This window comes from Rhopalosiphum maidis, chromosome 4, assembly GCF_003676215.2.
Source record: "Rhopalosiphum maidis isolate BTI-1 chromosome 4, ASM367621v3, whole genome shotgun sequence".
In the NCBI taxonomy this organism is placed as follows: Eukaryota; Metazoa; Arthropoda; class Insecta; order Hemiptera; family Aphididae; genus Rhopalosiphum; species Rhopalosiphum maidis.
In genome coordinates, this window is record NC_040880.1 from 43,968,176 (window position 1) to 43,989,855 (window position 21,680).

General features: G+C 36.4%; 1 protein-coding gene across 3 annotated transcripts; it reads right to left on the reverse strand.

Annotated features, from left to right (window-relative positions):
* Positions 1-1,820: 1,820 nt before the first annotated feature.
* On the reverse strand, positions 1,821-20,847 carry LOC113556117. Of its 3 annotated transcripts, none has more exons than XM_026960878.1 (3): positions 20,698-20,847; positions 15,944-17,036; positions 1,821-4,018 (listed from the first exon to the last, which is right to left on the reverse strand). In XM_026960878.1, the coding sequence occupies exons 1-3, from the start codon at positions 20,757-20,759 to the stop codon at positions 3,503-3,505; spliced, it is 1,671 nt and encodes a 556-aa protein (XP_026816679.1). In that variant the 5' UTR covers positions 20,760-20,847; the 3' UTR covers positions 1,821-3,502. The 3 variants fall into 3 exon arrangements, with proteins under 3 accessions (XP_026816679.1, XP_026816681.1, XP_026816680.1); XM_026960880.1 differs by lacking the exon at positions 20,698-20,847 and adding an exon at positions 20,391-20,661 and having other exon boundaries at positions 1,824-4,018; XM_026960879.1 differs by having other exon boundaries at positions 2,412-4,018; positions 20,702-20,832.
* Between the last annotated feature and the right edge of the window lie 833 nt (positions 20,848-21,680).

The window sequence follows — 21,680 nt, forward strand, 5'->3', positions numbered from 1 at the left end:
CTTAAAAATTAAAGTTGAACCTCAAAGAATTTTATCCACTACTGAATATAAACCACAAAAAAATTAAAAATTATAAAATTAACTTTTTCCAAATTATTTATTTTTGCGATTATTTAATTATAGCCATTTCCGTAAACACGTAAACCTAGTTTTTAAAATCGCACGAAATTATTCTCCTAACAAATCAAAATTGCACAAAACTGTTATTTATCTATAAGTTATATCTCAATGAAATAGTTCCATTATTCATTTTTGTATAATTGATGCTCAACATTAAATTAATTAAAACAATCAAAACTCTATATAACCAAAAATAAAATAAAAATTGTATGAATATAAAATGTGTTATAAAATTTTAACTATTTAAAAATAACACAAATCAAACAATTATTTAGCAAGACTATAAAAATTAAATAATGTATCGAATCATTTATTAAAAATCAATAATATTATATTTCGAAAACAACATTTTTCATTTAGCAAACTATAATAATGTAATTAATTTGTATGCAATATAATAAGTGTCTATTATTAATTAAACTTAATCTCTAACAAGTGAATTATGAGTCACATAACAAAACAAAAATATTATAGTAAATTATGATAGTATTCATATAAATTACATATACATTCTGTGAATTTTCGATTGAATATTAATTTTTTTACGAGTTATGACAGACATTATATCCATAAACACTGTTAAATAAACACAATTAAAATCGAGTAGGCTTAAGCTAAATCATTGTACTTTTGAGACATTAAAATCTTAGTTAGACATCAAAAAATAACAATATTCTTTGGATGAATTATAATTTCTTTTTTTATCTAATTTAAAAATTGAAGCGTAGGTATTCACTAAATTAACAAATAATAAGTCTTACGGTTGAATTTATTTTAGATATGCACAGGCTTTTATAACTATTAGTTCTACACAGATTATTGGCTTAAGAGTATACACAAGAAGACATTTTTCAATAACTAAAATAGGAATGTACTAAACGATTAGAACTTTCATAGGTTTGTAAATTAAAAATATCGGTATACATACAACACCGTGTTAATATATTATTTATTTTCTCTCACTGACCTATACCCATACGCAAATACGCAATATGTCAAATTTACGCTTGGTAGAACCATATTTTGTTGTGAGGTGTAATATTAAAGTAAAATTAAGTACTATATTAAAAATTATTCAAAGTTAAAATCAAGAAAATTATCTGTTTGTACATTGGCTTTTTTACAATGTTTAAATTTTTTCTGCGATTGCGGGAAAATAAATATTTTAAATCATAATATTTTACATACTCATAACTTGCATAACAATTTTAATAACGAAAATATCCCACGTAAAAACACAGATAATTTTCCTATAATTCAGAATGTTCAGATTGATAATAGGTTAATTCACTCTAATATTAAAGGTAATCACTAAAAGGTAATAAAAAATGTGTTGTGCTTGGGTCAGAAAAAGAAAACAAATAATGGGCTGATTCATGTTTTAAATTTTAACCATGTTACGAAACGTTTCACAACAAACGCATATGGTTATGCATTTTAAAATTATAATGTAATCATCCGTAAGACAACTATGGCATATGTTATTAGAACATCTTTATAAATTCAATTATACATAATATAAATAAATATATATGCAGGTCTAAACGAGTGTAAAAAAGAAAAACAATATGTATGATTTGTACATAATATAGACTCAACAAAATATTATTATTTTTTTAACACAATACAATCAAATTTTACGTTTTAAAAGGTAATAAACATTGTAAATTTGTAACTATTATCCGATACATGTAAAACATCAAATAGTCAAAAACATAAAAAATATGAACATGTATACAATATACATACATAATATATAGATAATGTAATAAAAAAAATAAAAATAACATTCTGGTAAACACAAAGTATTGTTGCCATTTTCGTATCACTTTATACATTAAAATAAATACAAATTGGCAATTTTTATTTTTAATCATACATCAATACATTTAAATATTATAATTTATACATTAGGCAATATGAGGATATGTGCATGAAAAAGCATGGGCTAAAAATAAATAAATAAATATCATATCGTTGAGAGGTAAAAAGAATTTCACATCTACAGTCTTTAGACCTGATAGAAAAAATATAATAATGAAGTGGTTTAACTCAACCGCGATTATCATGTACTTGTCAGTCTCTTCAACTTATCAGATTTTTAACAAAAATAGTTATAAGTATATAATTAATAATTAAAAGAAAATAATCATAGTAAAAATATATTATTTTTTAACTATAGTCTTGAGAGTCAAATGTTCGTATATAGTAATATTATTTTAAGTTATTTTATAATATATATAAATATATATATTATAATTATATATATATATTATTATAATTATTTTAATATAAAATCAAAAGGTCATTTCCACCTCATTTTTAAAATATCACATGCGTAAAAATTTTAATTTTGAAAGACAGGAGAAATTAAAATTTTTTGAAAAAAATTTGTTCATTTACGCGCGATGAGATCATTCTATCCAGAAATAAATTTAGAGCTTTTGAAATACTGCAAACTTATACATAATAATAACACATAATGTATGGCATTTAAGTTTTAAGCGTATTAATATTAAAAGGTGGTTTACATATTATTATAGATAATTAAACACGAAATATAGGTAAATATTTTTACATTGTTTTTTCCGAAAAAAAAATATACATTTTATAGACTTTTAATAGTGAATGTATAACATGTATCTAAATTTTTGTTTGAGTTTTTAACAAAATAACAACGATAAAAATAGGTATTACTCATTTTTACATATAACAAATTATATTTTTATATGTTTCATAATATTGAGAAAAAACGAGTGAATCCTTACTTAGTTTATCATTACGTTTTGTTTTTGTTTTTAAGTTTTTTCTTCCCCCTGATCCTCGCTGGTCAAACATCGAATATATAAAATACTTTTGTACCGCGAGTATTCGAAATACACAAAACAATCTCTCAAAACCTTCATAGAATTTTCAGTCTTTGTACGATTACACATTATATTGAAGTAAAAGTAGTAACTGCAAAGGGAATCATTATGTACCAACACATATGCGATGGCCTAAAAAATGTCGAAACTAAACATCACCACGAGACTATCTGGGATCAATTCGATTCGGGTGGGCATGGCGAAAAATATAAAAATGTACAAAAACCAAACGAAACAACATTATGATATCACGTCATTGATGAAAGGAAAAATGGAGGACGGGGTAAGGGACTAGAAGATTGTTTTGACGTCGTTTTTGTCCCGTAAAAATCTCGCGCGTACCAATATCTTATATTGATCAATATACACCTGTATACAATAAACTAACGAGTAATGATAGCGTACATGTATATAAGGTCGTCGTTTACGCGTTCATAAAATTTGAGAAAGATCGAGAAGCGGATAAAAACATTTAGGCACAGAGATTTATCGTCGTCTTCTTTTAAATCGTTCTCTTAAGTAGCGGGTTCTGGGTCAGGGGCGGACCACCGTCTCTTGTTCCTGCTGTTCTTCTCGTCGTCCACAAACTGTTGCTGCAACTGTAGCTGAGCTTTTTGAACGGCCGCCGAATGATGTTGATGGAGATGGTGGAGGTGTTGTTGCTGATGATTGTGGTGCTGTTGCTGCTGCTGTTGTACGGCTGCAGAGACGTTATGCTGCTGCCGTCGTTTTCCGTGCGGTGGCGTTGTCGAGGTCGTGGCCGTTGTCGTGGTCGTGGCCGTTGTCGTTGTCGAGTCGGAAGCCACTGCCGCCACTCGTTTTGTCAGCGACACGCACACGTCACCCACCTGCAATCTCTGGCACGTCAACCCGTACTTGGCCAGCGTCTTAGCCGGACTCCACGACGCCCAGCCCCGGCCAAACACGAAGTACGGGTGTTCGGCGCCACTCTCCATTTCCACCTGTTGCGATTTGGACGTCACAGCCGCAATGGCCGCCGCTGAACTCGTCTTTTTGTTGTCATTGCCGATCTAAAAATGAAAACGTTGATTAGTTATAAATCTCCCAAATTTACATAGGTATTATTATTATTATTATTGTTATACTATATATAATATATAGCTGGTGAGGCGGATACTGTACTATATAGTACATATTTATATAACTTATAAACAGCTCCCACGATCTATAGCAGAAAACACGATTTATTTTCCAAAACGCAAAATATTTTTGTACCTATAGGCGAATATTATTCAAATCCGTACCTACGAATATTGACTATTTATTTTTGCGCGTTTTATACATAAACATAATATTATAATAAACATGTGACGATACAGTGTATGTGCGTGTGTGTGGAAGGGGTGAAGGGGAATAATGCGCGACATCAACCACTCCCACGGATGTTTATAATTGTAATTTGTAACATGCAATGCGGGACACCAGTACCACTATCATAGCACCACCTCTACAACAATGGGGTGACGGATGTCATCACAAATGACGACGGCGGCAACGTACGCCTCCCCGACATTTTCCGTCGTCGTTTCGGTTATCCGTCGGTATACACTGAACATCACTACGGCGCATCTCGCGAACATTATAATATGACGCGGGGACGCCCTTGACTAAACTAAGACTGACTATATATATATATATATATATATATAGTAATTTTATGATATTATATTACACTGTCTCTGAGTGGCTGGTCTAATGGTATCTACTAATTTATTAGATGGCGAGCCCAGACGGACGGAAAAAATAATAATAACAAAAACCGATTATGTAAATTTAGTAGAAAGAAACGCGAACGCGGCTGATGTGCGTGTGTGTGCGTGCGACGAGTATAAATTATGTATGTACGCGCGTTTCTTCGTCCTCGAACAAGGCCAACTCTTCGAACAGGATTTGTACTTCTTTTATTTATTTATTATTATTATTATTATTTTTTTTTTTTTGGCAATAACCATGGGCGTGTATGTGCATGTGTAATAATAATATGCGTTCAGCCGCAGTCTCTATCGCGCGTCGGTCAGTGGTCGGGAGTGCAACAGGTCAACAAACTCGACGCGTGAGCGAGATGTAGTCGGAGAGATGGTCGTCGGCGACGGAAAATAGCATTATTCTATCATATTATTATAAACGTGACGTGCGTGTGTGTATTTTTTCGTCCGACTACGTGGACTTCGGAAAAGCGAGGAGCGGAGTTACCTGTGAGCGCGGTGAAGAGGTGATCAATTGGTCGGTGGTGGCAAGGGAACGGATGGGCAGGTGAGAGGGAACGACGGCGTAGCGGGGACGGGAGACCGATATAATAATAATGTTATAAGCCTACTACGACGACTACGTTAGCCTACATAGTAATGACCCTGCCTTGCCTCAAGGACGAAATTTCCCCACTGCCGCACGCCATCACCACTCGGCGATGTTTGCTCGCGCTCGCACAACGTGCACTATGAGTACGTAACTATACGTTGTTACGCCGAATAAACGCAAATTTATAAAAAAATAAAATAATGTAAGCGCGTACGATCCCTGAACCCTGATATTTAGTACGCTCTTCAAAATGTGCATACGACACACGGTGCACACGTTGCACCAGGAACGTCGCGCCGGATAAACGCCAACGACGACGCATGCGACAGCGTTACGATTTCGGACACATTACGGCCTCGCCAGGATAATAATGTGCCGACGCGCGACGCCTGCTACTATCACACTGCACACTAATACTGCTCTACCACTCGTTGCAATAATAGTAATAAACTAATAAATAATAATAATAATAATCGTTTCGGTGTTTATCGTGCTCACAGACAACGTTTATTTGATATTTATTATATATTATATTATTATATCATACTTGTCTTATTTTTTCTTACGATAACAACGTGTTCAAATAACGTCCTGACATCGCTCGCGATTCACGGTAACGACCCTAACGGCAATAAAATATTTTTCAAGTTGTTCACTTGTAAACAGACATGATATTATATTGTGTGGTATCTAAGTAAAAAAAAACGGCAAAACTCAAATCTTGAAATTTTATACAAAGAAAAAGGTTTGTACACAGTTTGTATATTAATATTCGAATTATAGGAGGCGGAACACATTATATGTATGGCACGGCCTTATTATACTTAGGATAATAAATATTATTCAGTTTTATTGTGTTTAAAACACGTTTGGAATTCATTCATACATATATATTAATGTCTAATAACTAATAAGTAATAACAATTATTGTTACGATTGTCGTCATCTAATGTAAATTATATTATACATAATAAATACATCATACGTTTATAGTTTTTAATAGAACATCATACGAAATAAAATAATTATTGCTTTTTATATTTAATAATCCATTTATTATAGAGTTTATAAATTTTAATGTACACACGTTGATACACTACAGCTTGTTATTAGAATGCTTACAAATCAGATTCATTGTATTTGAGCAGAATAGCAGATAGTTGTTTTAAGCATACTCAGTTTGTTAAAAAAAAATAATTTAAAGACAGCTGACCTACGCGCTAATGGTAAATTGTTGTTATAATATAGTACAAAGGAAAATTGCATTATGTGCATTTAACCATTGATTATAAATATTATATTTTATATATTTTATATTTTATAATCAATGATTTAATAATATATAATATCCAGTCGGCTTAACATCAACAACGCGCGTTATAAACCAAACAAATCTAAATGTAACTTAATATTATTATTTTAATGTAATTAATAATCAGGTTTTCTTTATATGACAAAAATAAAAATATTTTATATGACACCAAGAAAATGATTTCCGCGAGTGTCAGCCTTAGCTAGTCTAATAAAATAGTTTACCAAACATATGTACTTACGGAATACATCAAAATTTTCTGTAGACTAACTATATAGAGGTAGGCTATAATAGCTATAATTTATAGCATATTGTATAGTAGTAAATAACTAATAAGTTATAAGTTATAGCTTATAGCTAATAAATATATAGAAGGATAAAATAAAGAAGAACACGCGAGTATGGATACTGTTGAGAACTGGAGAAATGTATTTAATATATTATGTAATATGTATATTGTAGAATTTGTATACAGTGTTTTAGGAGCATATATATATATATATATATTATGAATAACGTGTGACAGCAAATGACCGATTATGCAGAAAACGTCAATGCCGAGGTCAATGCGGTGAGAAACAGCGTCGCGAGCGCGCGACTCTTCACTTATAGCTGCGGCTCATATCGCAGTTTATGATGTTTCAATTTTCCATCGGTTTATTATAATTTTTTGTTGTTTATTGTATATCTGATATCTGACACGGTTTTATCTAAACATTTTTTCCTGTCTAATATGTATACAATAAATGTATACTATTGTTAATTTAGTTTGAATGGGTCCCGTTTATCATCATTATTTACCGAAACTGTATGATGAATACGTACTGTGCAGCGTTTATAACTTCTGACGTTCCAAACAGAGTCTGTGTATTACAATATTATATATTATATTTTTATAGAACTTTATGGAATTATTAACTATTCTACATTGTAACATTATAAATAATTAATGTGTGAACGAAATTACAAATAAAATAAATGAAATAGAAATAATACAAAATCGGTAATAATAAATGCTAATCAGATTTTTCGACGATCGTTTCAGGTGGTGTATTATTGATAATACTATATTTACTATTATTAAAATTATTAATATTTTGTCCTTTCAATCATTGAATTTGAAGAATCTATCAAAACACCGGAAAATTATTGAAAATTAAAATAGATTAAATTGTCAAATTGTAACATCATTCTACAACACAAAAACACGAATACGGATATTGTTGGTATATGATGTGTCATGTGTATTATTAAATAATGTCCAGGGTGTTCCGTAGAAAAAATATTGCTTTTAATTTAGCAATTGTATGTCAACATTAACATGTTATATATTTTTTCGATTTATTAGTTTAACCATAGATCGAGGTACACATCACGCGAAATGTTATGGGTTTTAGTTTATTTAAAATAATATACATTAATTCTTCAACAAAATTGATGATAGGTAAGATCTATCATACTTATAGTGATCGACCTGCGAAAATTATATTTTCTTATAGTTGCGTAAACGGTAGACGTTGTTTTCATATATATACATACATAATATATTATTATAATTTTCTTTTTAAAAACGAACTGTTTTAAATTTTCAAACATCGAAATACGCATTAAACAGCTGAAATTGAGTATGTTACACTTTATATTTGATTGGAAAAAGCACCCGCGCTGGGTATAATAATGACGCAAGCGCGGTAGCGAGCCACCCGGCCGCCATTGAAGCACAACTACTGGGCACCAACAGCGACGTCGCGAAAATCGCGCGGGTGGTGGGTTACATGAATGAATTTCCCTGCACAATTCATAAGCTCCGCAGGACAAAGTTCGTGCGCGCGCAATCCGCTGTTGCCAGGGATCGGCCGGGTTCGCGGGGTGAACAACAAAGGAAAGCTGTCGAAGCCACACGAAACTTTCGTGACCGCCGCCAACCGACCGAGCGTCATGCAGTCTTCGGAAGGAACTTACATTTACGAAATTTGTTCGACTTTTGGTTGACTTGTTTTTCCTTACCAAAAATATCAGAAAAATACGAGGATTATTAAAATACGCCTGTATGCCTGTATAGCCTGTATATGAGTGCTAAATCATATGGTATAGCTATAGGTATTTTGTGTGAGTGCAAAATGTTATTATTTATTATAATTTATAAGCCGCCACGAGAAACCATAAGATCGCCGAGTCATCACAAACGTCGATACAAGTGACGACTGCTATGTACTAGCTACTAGCATGTCATTGTTTTTAAATATGTATAAGTAGATAATGTAGTAAAACCCACCGGCCATCGCAATCGTGTACGTTGTGTTTTTCTTTTCGTATTTATGATCAACACATGCGATGTTTTTGTCTAAACCATGTGTCACGTGAGAATACATATCTCACGCACCCCTACAACCAAAACACTGACATTGCTCCATATCCACAGCCGACTGACGGCCGTACACCATGCGGCACATCATTATTACGATATTATTATCACATGTATGGTACATAAGGATTAATATGCATGTAACGGAAAAGACATGATTCAATGTTAGAACCAAATAGAAAAAATTAAAAATCATATGAAAAAGTTAGAGAAATTATTTTAGTTTTTAAGTTTGCATAATATACAATTCTATAAAATGTATTATATTTCAAATATTCGCAAATAGTTAATTTGATTTCATGTTAAATTATTTTATAAAATTCAACAAGAATAACTTATGAGGAATCTTAAATTTCATTTTCAATCCTTGAGTATTAAAATTAAACATTTTAAACTACTAAATAATGAACTCATGTCGTGTGTTATCTACACGAACGAGTAGTATAATATGTTATCTACGTCTCGCCCAGGTCTCGGGTGATATCTGCGAGTCAGACGGAGACTGACGTTGCCGCTGTGAGATAATGACGTGTGGGTTATTTTTTTATAGTAGAAAATATTAATTTAAAGCTACATTACTCCACTTTATAAACATGAAATATAATTTAGATTCATAACTCTCATAGATGAGTAGAAGCCCTTCAATAACCTAAGCGAATACAGTCATGTATACCTGAAACCGTAAATTACAACACCTACACTTCATTGTTCCAAAAGCAGGGGCCAATGCCCAATACTCATGGTAAATACAATTTGCACGGAAATGTATCAGAGTTAAATATGAAATAAAAACACGTGATGCCAATGGAACCACCGACATGTTGGACTTATATTAGTTAATGGTAGAGTATAGTGGCATTCACTCGTTCACTTTTGATCAATTTTTTGAAGACATGAATAACACTGTTTTGACATAAAAACGCACATTTTTATTGATGACACCTTCATTGTGGGATGGAAGATTATAGATAATACTTAAACGAACGGTTGAGGTGGATATGTTTTTTGTATAAGTAACAATGCAAGATGCAACATACGTCGCAAGTTCCATAATTTGTAAATTTTCGTAAATTTAACGACTTCTGTCAAAATCTTAACTTCTAACGCTTATGAAAAGACACATTTTTAAGCTAAGAGGTTAAAATAAAAGGTAAACGCGATTGGTTTACTGTCTGACTGACTTGAAATAAAAGAAGTGCAATTGGTACACTGATCCTAAAACTCAAGTTTAGTTTGAGGCCGAACTGGCTCATGTCCATTTAGTACAACACTCATTGACCTTATGATTTATATTAATCAGTACATAATAGACCGGCCTTTTGTACATACTCATAGTGGGCAGAAATAGAAGGCGCTTCCCGTGAGTGACTTGTGACCACAATTTAAAATAATATTATTTTAAATCGTGATTGTGATTGTACTATATAATATTGTGTAGTCATGTAGTGTATTATTAATGTCGATTATTACTACTTGATATTATATATAGTTGTATGAATAATATATATTATTAAAGATAATTATTATAACAACTACCTTATTAGAGTCTAGAGGTAAGGATTAGTATAAAATATATCCTAAGTGAAAACACTAGATATGCTCTATAACATATAAATATCAAGTATATTATCAAATATCAATTGTCGTGCATTATAGATTATAGTTCATTCATCTACAATTTAGTGACATTTAACCATGATGTATTGGTTTACCTATATACCCATAAGTATAAATATATTATTATACATATAACATATGACTTACTACGTAGGGCGTAAAAGTAGGTACATATAATATTGTAATATAGTGATTCTACCTAATCCTCAATACCTGTCTACCTGTATAATATCATATTTATATACATAAATAATATACATTTTTATTAATTATTATAAACTAAAAACAAAACATGAAATAATGATTAAGAATCACCTTTTAATGTTCAATTAAAAATTATAAAATATTAGTAAATTTAAGATATCAGCTACAGCAATAGGATCCATTAATGGTTCGAAATACTTTGATTTATTGTTGTACTCAGCAGATTAATAATGACGAGAGAATAGTATACGTACAATATGTATTTAGTAAAAACTCTAAACAAGTCCTACAACTTAACCCTTATTTTTCTGACACGAATAACCCTGACCCATCGTGACGTATAAAGATAAACCAAAAACCCAACTACGACAACGCCGACTATCGAGCAGTTTAATCTCGTTCAAACGTTAGGCACGTTTTTATTTGTCCGCCATGATTATCGATTGAAATTTATGACCCTGGTTTTTTGCATTTTTTTTTTAAATCTACACGCGCGATTGGCAATAGCGGGGTTACAAATACGTAGAATACGTATTCAAGTCGTGACCATGTGTATACCGGATACAATCCAAACGTATACATAAGGATATAAATATGTAGGAGTAATAATGTATATAGTATAAATAGTAGGTTGTAGGTATACATAATGAGTAAATAAGTAATATATAATGTTAATATGTAGTTAAGTCATGTAGCGGTTAGGTAGAATACTATATATAAAATCGATTCATTCAGTAAACAAAGATGAATAAATTTTAGCTATACTATTTCCGAAGACCGTTTTGGTGGGAGGGAGAGCGAAAGGGGTCACACGTATATAGTGTGCACCCTCTATACCTCGCCAGCAGGGAACATCCCGTATTCGGTGCACATGCGCGACGGGTGCACTCGAGCAGTGCGCTTAACGCGCGGGATGAGCCGGGAAGGGGCGCCGTATTAGCATTTCCAATCGATGTCTGCATTCCGACCTTCAGACGAAAAAAAGGTCACACTCACACACACGCGCACACACACAATACTCTCCGTGTAGCGCTGAATCGCGGGTTACGGCGGGCGGAGTTAGAGGGGCCGAACACCGCGTTCGTTTTGGCTTTGTGTTTGATATCAGCTTTTTTTTTTCGCCATCTTCTCTTTCTCTGCATATACACACAATATGCTGCAGGTACGCGCGCGCCGCCGACCGCCGTGAGTAGGTACTCGTTCTTTCCTTTCTCGGACATCTTTTTTTTTTTTCTCTCATTTTCGAAACTAGTTTGCGCAAGCGGAGAGAAGAAAAAGCGCAGGTACACGCGATAACGAGAAAAACAAAGGGAACGGCGGCGGCGGCGGCGAGGCGAGCAAGTGCACTGTATTATACACGCGTCGCCGCGTATAACTACGTGTGCGCGGACAACCGAACACACAGAAAAGAGGGTTGACCGCGACTCGCGAGCGGCGCGTGTTCGGTGAAAACGACGGTGACGCGCCGCGATCGCCTCTATACACGTCGTAGATCGCATCACTCGTCCGCCGGCCGCCCACGCCAACCTGTAAAATGGTGCGTATCACGAAAACGCGCCCGTGCGTAATATCTAATAATTACTATTGTTGAATGAAATTTATGCGTTTTCGATAATGAGACCGCCGCCGCCGCCGCGGTGATCGCGCGCCGACACACGCGCACAGACCGTAGCACGAAAAATTACGCGTTACGTAATGAAATGCGACCGGCGCCACCGCCGTCGTCGTCGAAATAAATGAGCGGAAAAAAATAAAACGAACACGATATCAATTTTTTGCTCTTTGAACTGGATAATGTATATTTTTTTTCTTTTCATAATAATATAAAACCGCTTGCCGAAGAATGAATTTTATTTATCGCCCATCGGCAACGATTCAGCTATAATATAATATAGCGCCCAGAGCCCGTCGTTTTACTATAGTACATGATATAAGGTACGCGCGCACTCGTTCTTCAAACCCGGTCGACACATTTTATTACTATTATTATTATTATTATTATTATTATTATTATCATCATTATTATTTATTATTCATTAGTCATTATTACTAACCACAGTGCAAACTGCACATGCCAATACGCCTGCATGCACAGCAGATAAACGTACCCACGTATAATATACTGCATACGTGTATTGAACAGCGTATACCGATTTTTTTTCTTCCGAGATCAAAAATAATGAAATGCGGAATGCAAAAACAAATACGGGGAATGATTTTTAATGTGGGATGATTATCCGTTAAGACGACACGTCTATTATTATGATAAATAATAATATAATTTTTTTTTAATTAAATGCTCGGTTATACGGTTTGAACGAGTTAGTGGAAACGATCCTGATTGCTTAATAGGAATTCTCAGCGAAAATGGTCTCTATGCATTAGATAAAAAAAATAACATGCAATATGATATTCCAATGTATAAAAATATACATTATTAATTCTCGGCACAGAGAATTCCGCGAAACGAGAAAGTACATTATATATATTTGGATTTATCATGTTGATGATAAACGTAAAAAAATATCGGTAACCATTATAATAATAATGTGAAGCTTTTCGAGAATATTATAATAATATTACAATGTTTCCGACGTTACTAATAATAAATAATAATAAAACAATCGAACTAATTAAAAATATTTTGAAATCAAACATTCGGTTTTATAATATAAGATTATCGATAAACTTCTATAACAACGGTGTGTGCCGTGTAGTGTGTACTAAACTTGCTTTGGACAATGAACACGATTTAAATCGAACAACGTTACTTAACAAAGACCGTTGCGTAGTTAATAATGTCATTTAAATGGGTTTAACATGTTATAAACTCAACAACTCTTAGATAAATATCATATTAGTAGATACATTTATAATGCAATTACAACATAAATACATAAAATATTATAGCATATCATTCTTCGAAATTGTCCGAGTTCTCGGACCTACAGAAATTAAATTATTAATTGAAATGAATTTGCATGCAATTCTATGCAACTACAATGGTCTAAAATTCAAGTGAAGTAATTTGTAACCGGTGCGAGAAAAAATACTACAAATAATAACCAAACGATAATTTAAAAACTTAAAATTATAAAAAAAATTAAAAAATAGAATAGTCTTGTTTACACACATGCTGAAATCGTAAATGCATACCTACGTTTTATATCACTTTACACCTTTACGGTATTTCGGTATTAATAATTTAGTATTTAGTAATTTAGTACATTTGTGTTTGTTGAACAAACTAACAAAAATAATGCCATTTGTTACTTATTTACAATAATTACGAACTATCGTTTTCATTACGAATTTACGATTGTTTTAAGTATTCGAGATAATCGTGTTGCGAGCGGAGTAAAATTAGAGTATTACACTGTCACTGATAAAATATTAAAAAACGGGCATCGACAGAGTCTTGTACAATAATAGAAGAGTTAATTTCCATACGACTGTGTTAACAACATCACAATTCAAGACACGATAAATTTTAATTATTAAATATACAGCAGGTTTTAAGGACTAAACAAAACTATGCACCTATTGAGTGTAGTTTAGATTTACAGTAATAAAATAAAATAATAACAGTAATAATATAGTTATATTATTTTACTAATCGCAAACAATATAAAATTATTAATTAAATTATTATTATTAATACCGCAGCGGAGGATAAAAACCGACTACGATTCGAAATTCGGGCATCAATATATTGTGCTTACGTAACGATAAACGATGGGTGCACTAATTTCTGAACACGTGACATCAAACGTGACAGTGATTTCCAAGTTCCGCACAAGCAGACATAGACGAACGTCAAGGGACGCGTTACGTTTGATGTTCAAGGGAAAACTTGTAAAAACGTGATAACGGTTATTGGTTGAACAAAATTCTGATTAGTACTCCGACGGGAGCCGCGTGCGGCAACGAGTCCGTGTTGTTTGGCCATATTCGTAGAATTGACGCGGTTTGGTGCGTGGGCGTGTGGGTGTGGGGTAGCGTACGAGAAAACACGTGGACCGAGAACAATAAATTACGTAAGACCGACCGACCGGTCTGACACACGTCGGGAAAATCTGTCTCGGCGGTGGCCTTAGACTAAATTTGAAAATTTATTTAAAAACATCGACCGGACATGTGCGGTACATGTTTAATGATATTACAATAATATATACTTTATTATTCGATCTCGTTAAGAAGGTGGTCGTCGGAGTCTTTGGAGATAAACCCGTGTCGAAAACACGCGCGCGCGCGCGTCGTTTTGTCGTGTGGTCGTCGTCGGCGGACGAGGAATTCCAACGCGCGCGTAGTATTATTAATGTTATACACTCGCCGCACACAATAATACTACTACGGCTAAAACGTATACACACACGCGCGGGTGCGTGCGCGCGCGCGCCAAGACCAACTCGTGCCACGTAAACATGGCCGCCTCCACAAGCTCCGGGTTTTTCCACACCTCTTGAACTAGAACCAGTCCGGAACAATGTCACTCACTACAACAACTATCCACGTCGAACGGGGTCCGCCGCCGCCGCGTTCCTCTCGTGGACTTCCAAGGTCGTATAGCGAGATTACATGCCCATCGCTCTCGCACCACCAACCGCCTCGCGACACCCACTGCGCGCACCGTCGTCGTGATAAAAAGTAATAATAATAATAATAATAATAATAAAACCCGTATTGTCTCGGTTGCATTCCAGAAGTTATTATTACAAACAGAATTCACCGCGGCGGCGACGAGTGGTTCGTTTTTAAGACCGCCGCGCTAATGGTTCTCCTACTCCACCACACAACGTCATCCACCTACTATCCGTATTAGTCTTCGTCGTCGCCTCCTACTCCGCCGGTCTTTCACCAAACCCCATTCCGAGGAGAGACCATATTTTACTACATAAACGTTTAATATACAACGCAAGACGACCAGATTCCGCGGTGGTTTTGCGCGTACTACGGCGAGTGGTGGGAGCGACGGAGAGTGCGGCCGGTAAAAAATACTACTACTACTACTACTACTACTACTACTATTATAATACTACTTCTGTTATGACTATTACTACGAAAACTACTACGACGACTTCCTTATCGATAAAAAATATAATATAGAATAATAACAATAATAAATGAAACGCCGCTTACCTGATGATTTCTTTGGTCACCGTAGCTAAGTGTAATCTTTATGTTGCCTTTGACCGCCGAATCCGTCACAGGTTCGATTCTCACCACCGTGCTAGGATCGATCCTGTGCAGGTCGCTGTTTTCCACAGAGTTCAAAAAGTCTTCGGTCCTCATGTCTTCGACCTTTTTTATATTTCCGTTGGCCAACCGTATCAGTGAACCCTTGGTGAAGTTGGACGTCTTGGCCGCCGGCGGTGATAGCGGTTCCGGCGTGTTGCGCCGCAGTTTCTTTGGCGAAGGTTCAGCAGCAGCGCCTATGTGGTTATTATTGTTGTTGTTAATGTTGCTGTTGTGGTTGACAACAGACGCAGCAGCTACCGTAGTGGCCGGTTGGGGAGGTGGTAGTATCCGTTGCTGCTGCAGCTGTAGGGGTGGTTTATTGTCCCGACCGTTGGGAACCTTAAACTGTTCGGGAGGCGACGACGATGGGCTGGTCCGATTTCCCACGCTCACACCGTTATTCTTATTCGGCGGACTTGGGTATCTCCGTTCCTGCGGCGGCTGCATCAGATGGTGCCTGGTATCGCGCGGAATGACGGGCGCGTACGGGCTAGTGTACACGCCGTACGGTGCCGGCGGCTGGTGCATCGGATGGTACGGGTGATACGGCGTCGCGCTGACGTAGAGCCGAGGATGTCCGTACACGGGGTATGGATGGTGCCGGTCGTCTAACCTGATATGGTGATCCACCGACGGTGGCGGTAACGGTTCTTTTGGGGCCGTCAGATTGACCGGACGGCAGTCCACCGCATACTTTGACGACGCCCGAGGCGCTTTAAGAGGGTTCACGGGCGCGGGTTTCGGCAACGGCCGCAGGAATTCGGGCGTGGACGGCAGCTCAGAAGACTGCTGCTGTTGCTGCTGTTGTTGCTGTTGCTGTGGCGAAGGCGGCGGAGGACCTACCGATTTCATGTACGCCGACGGTTCCGCGTACGACATACGGTGGTGGTTGTGGACAGCCTGGTGATTATACGGCAAATGGGCCTGGAGTCCGTGGCTAACGCCGTCCACCACGAGACCGCTGGTGATCATTGCGCGTATCGCTGATAAATACCTAAAAATAAATAATCCAATCGCACAAGTTAGAAATTATAATCTAATAACTAGTACAAGTAATGAGATTTTGAGAATAACTAATAGCATTGATTAAATATACAATATATGTATATACTATATATATTAGTATATTTAATCAATACTAATAGTATATACTATGATGACAATAAAATTGTGAAAGATTACTAATGCGATGGCAATACATATTATATAATATTGTCGTATAGTCAACCGTCGTCGTAGTAAATCGCCAGCTACTGTCTTAACTTGATCACAAGTTTTGTAAACTTGAAGTTTATAACTTAACGTATAGCAGATAATTTTGGTCAGGAAATCGCAACTTTTAAAACCACACTATCGCCGTGTTATTTACTAAAATATTTATTGATAAGACCGCTGCATAACGGAAACTCTTGTGAACGATATAAAAAATGGAATTATTGTCACGGGACATGCATTGTGTGTACGTGTGCGAGCGAATGTTGTCGGTGTGGGCGTATCTCTGCAGGCGACAAACCATAAAACATCAATAATAATAAATTACGAAAGAAGCCAATGAAAATTGTAGGCAATTACTAGAGTCCGAGTTGTGCGTACAAGTGGTTTCTGTTATTTTCTCTTATATTTGGACAAACGCCGCAGTCCGCCGCGTATAGGAATTGAAAAAAAAGCTGCATTTTCGAGCAGCCGGGAGGTAATATACACACGAACTGTGAACTTAGATTTTATAAAATTACTGTAAAATGGGTTCGTTTAAATTACGTATTAGAACGAAAACGGCTAAAACGATATTTAAAAAATTAAAAACCTACAACACAGACTGATAAATATAGTATTTTTTGGAAGATATGAAATAGGTGGTCTTTATTTTTTTTTTATTTACCTCACAAACATTGCAGAATTAAAAAAAATACAATGAATGATTAAATTACATTTATAAAACGTATAGAGAACTCCACTGTGAATATTAGTTGATAGCAATTAGTAGTAGTAGCCAGCAGATATATTAACATAATAATAATAAATATAATAAGAGATTTAATAAAATTATAATATTGATTATGCAGTTGGTGAATTTTCTGTTACACGCGTGCATAAAAGAAGACAAAGAAAGCAATACATGATTGTTACGAGATTGTTGTCCTCTCGAGTCTCGACACACACGCAAACATGTACTGATAAAATACAATTTCATTCAACGAGTTTGGCATAACATTATACTATATTATTATTATTTTAATATATTCCATTATTAAACGCAGCGTATATATATATAAATATCATATGTATATACCGGAGACACGCTGTAGTGTAAAACACCACAACAATAAAGGACAGACAAAAAGAGTCGTACTCGACACGTGCGTGCTGATAATTTTTGTACACACAGTTTCTCGAACAATACGCCAACAGTAACAGTGTGGCGTGCTTATCTCGTTTCAAACAAATCTTAAATAAACGGCAAAAAATTAATAGAAAAAAAAAACCGTATACAACAAAACATCGTATACAATGGGGCTCGGAACAGGCTTGTTCAGCGGGTTGAGAATATAATAATATTATACACAGTGAGGAGAAAAAATACACAATAAAAGCGAAGAGTCTTATCTGCAAAATTGTATTCTCGGAAACGAGTAGATTATTTTGCAAATACCACAATAAATGCATCGTGCACTTAAAATATTCGTACTCAACGATTATTATTATTAATCGGACCAATTTATCTACGATAAGAACGCCGATAGATAATTGCCCTTTGTACGCACGCAAACGACGTGCATACACCCGCGTGCGCTTATTCATCCGTTTATGGGCGATGCCGGGACGCGGTTTTTGTCAACAACACTCATTTACTCATTAAATTTTAATAATTATCATTAACATGATACACGTTGTTATCACCGAAAAGAATAATAATAACGACGACTTATCGAAACGGGTATCGAGAAATGCGAGAAGAATACACCGGAAGAAACCGATCGCCAAACTCCAGTGGCCTCGTGAACGTCCCATAAAGTACGCGGCCACGCACCTACCACTAACTTCCCGTACGTTCCTTCAGAACAATTTCCAGCGGGCGAAATCGGTTTGTGAGCTTAATTAAACGACGTCGTACACGCGCTTTTTTCATTCGTATAGTATAATCTGTTGCGCAGATGATAACACGTTGACGATAACGTACCCGACACTAGGCACGTAATGTGACATTATGACTAATGAAAGATGCACTGGACTGTCGGCTGCAAGGTTAATGGTTTTAGTACAATATAATATATAATAAATTATGCCGCCTCGGTGCCGATACGACCACCAGCACGGAATACGTTAGAAACGTTATAGACTTACAGTTATTGTTTTATATCCGATTTGTTTATTGCAGACTATTGGCGAACTAAATAAAAAAACGACGAACACCCGTTAACGATATTATCGTATTAATATTGTTATCATAAATTTAAAGCTGTACACAGTGTGCATGTGTGTATGTGTGTTGTATTTGGAAACTGCATAATCCACGTGTCGGATTCTCATATATTACGTCTACTAAAGGCCTGTCCCACTCCTCTCTTATCACATTGGTTTTATAAAGTTTTGTGATCTTATTGACCAACTAAAAAAGCACATCGTACCTAATAGATTCAGCTCAAGCAGTCGGTTTTTTTTCGCAGCGCGGCAATTCGAATGCTCGTATTAATAAACAATTATAAATTATTAAAATTATAAAAATAATAATAACAATATGTGTAGAACCGTCGTTTGCGTCATCGGTAAGAGTAGTACATAAATGTGATACAAATATAAAATATAGAAATGCACCTACAGGTACGTAGTATGGTGCGAAGTATGCGATCGATTTAAACCGTATATTTTATTTTTCGCTATTGGCGAAACGGAAAACCTACACGAATGCCGTAAACGGTACACAATCGGCGAGCAAAACGGGGCAACACCATCACACACACGTTTACCGGCGACGACCTTGAGGCGGAACGAAAACCAACCGCCGAAAACTCGAGCGCGCAACACCTCATCGCGAAATGTTGTTAAGTGTCAATGAAGCCGATTAGAGAGGTTGTTTCCACTATAACGAAACTCACACGCACGCACGACAAACACATCACACACACACATACACACATACATGTATTGGTACATACACATTTACGTGCAGATAAATAGTACGTCAGATATTCACTGCGAACACCGTAAGACTCGCGAATTTCCATTAGGTTGTCAGACGATTCGAACACGACTTTTTAACGCCTAAAAACATCTCAAGGAACCCAAGAAATTTGAACGGCTGGAAAACCAGTCCCGAACGACCAAGGCTAAATCTAGACACGTTTCGCACCTGTGCGTTATTTTTAACCGTACAAACGGATTTGGTGATTTTTCGGAGGTACACGAGATCGGTGTTCTACAGGTGGACAACGACCGATTGAAAGATTCGTTGACACATGGCCGTTGGTAAACCGGTGTTCCGAGGAGTATTTCATGCACACGCGAGTCCGCAAAGAGAGAAAAGTAAAAACAGACGAGAGATAAAATTAATTTATATGCGACTACTGATCTCGTGGAAAAACACTAAACTATTTTTGTAAAAGAAAATCGAAAAAAATATAATATATATTTATAACCGTTCACATAACGCCACTTACTTACCGAACAAGTTGTTATTGATAATAATAATAGTCGTGCAGCCACTGGTGCTGATCAGCATTTTCCGTCTAACACACACACGTCACGACAATTACAACGCCGGTCAACGACTAACTCGCGCGACGGCGGTTACGACGTTACGTTATAGTATGTTTTATATGTGGTATATTCGCGCCGCCGGGAGAGGAGAGAAGGTCGCGCGCGTCGAGGAGCGAGCGAGAAAGACGCGGCAGACGCACACACACACACACGCGCGCGCGCGCGCGCTCCCATGCGTTGGACGGCGACGACTACCACCACCACTACTATTATTATTACTACTACTACTACTACTACTACTACTACTACTACTACTAATACTACTACTACTACTACTACTACTACTACTACTACTACTACTACTACTACTACTACTACTACTACAACAACGATATAATATACTACTACGTTACATACTACGGCGCACCACGGCGGCGGAGCACCACCACTCGGTTTACACGCAGCGCGCGCTCCCGGATTGAACAAAGTGTATTATTATTATACGCGCGCGCACGCATGCACACACGCGCGCGGCGCGGCGCGCGCTGACACTATACACCGCGACGCAGTGACAACGCATGCGAAAAAACGATGACGGCCGGCCGTCGTGTGTATACACACGTTTACGTATCGGCGTCAGTGGGTAGGACGGACGGCCGGCGGCGATGTTTTTCTATGGGACGCCGCCGCCGCCGCCACCGCCGGAGAATACTATGCGCGCGCGCGCACACACAAACGCACACGCACAATGGACCGTACTCGGTGTGTGCGTATGCGTGTGCGTGCGCGCGCTCACTTACGGCGAGGAGGGTGGCGGTGGCGTATGACGACTACGACGGCATTCCACCGTCGTAACCCACCCAACCCGCCCGGCCGTCGCGGTGCTCCGGCCCCGACCCCGACCGACTGCGGGCCGCGACGACGACACCCGTGTACTACGCGA

Bases quoted from the DNA above. Each gene is read 5' to 3' on its own strand.
- LOC113556117 (XM_026960878.1), bottom strand. From the start codon at position 20,759: ATGCTGATCAGCACCAGTGGCTGCACGACTATTATTATTATCAATAAC. The intron at 17,037-20,697 runs GTAAGTGGCGTT...ATTTATTTTTAG, and splicing joins AATAACAACTTGTTCGGTAA to GTATTTATCAGCGATACGCG. The intron at 4,019-15,943 runs GTAAGCGGCGTT...TTTCATTTTTAG, and splicing joins GTGACCAAAGAAATCATCAG to ATCGGCAATGACAACAAAAA.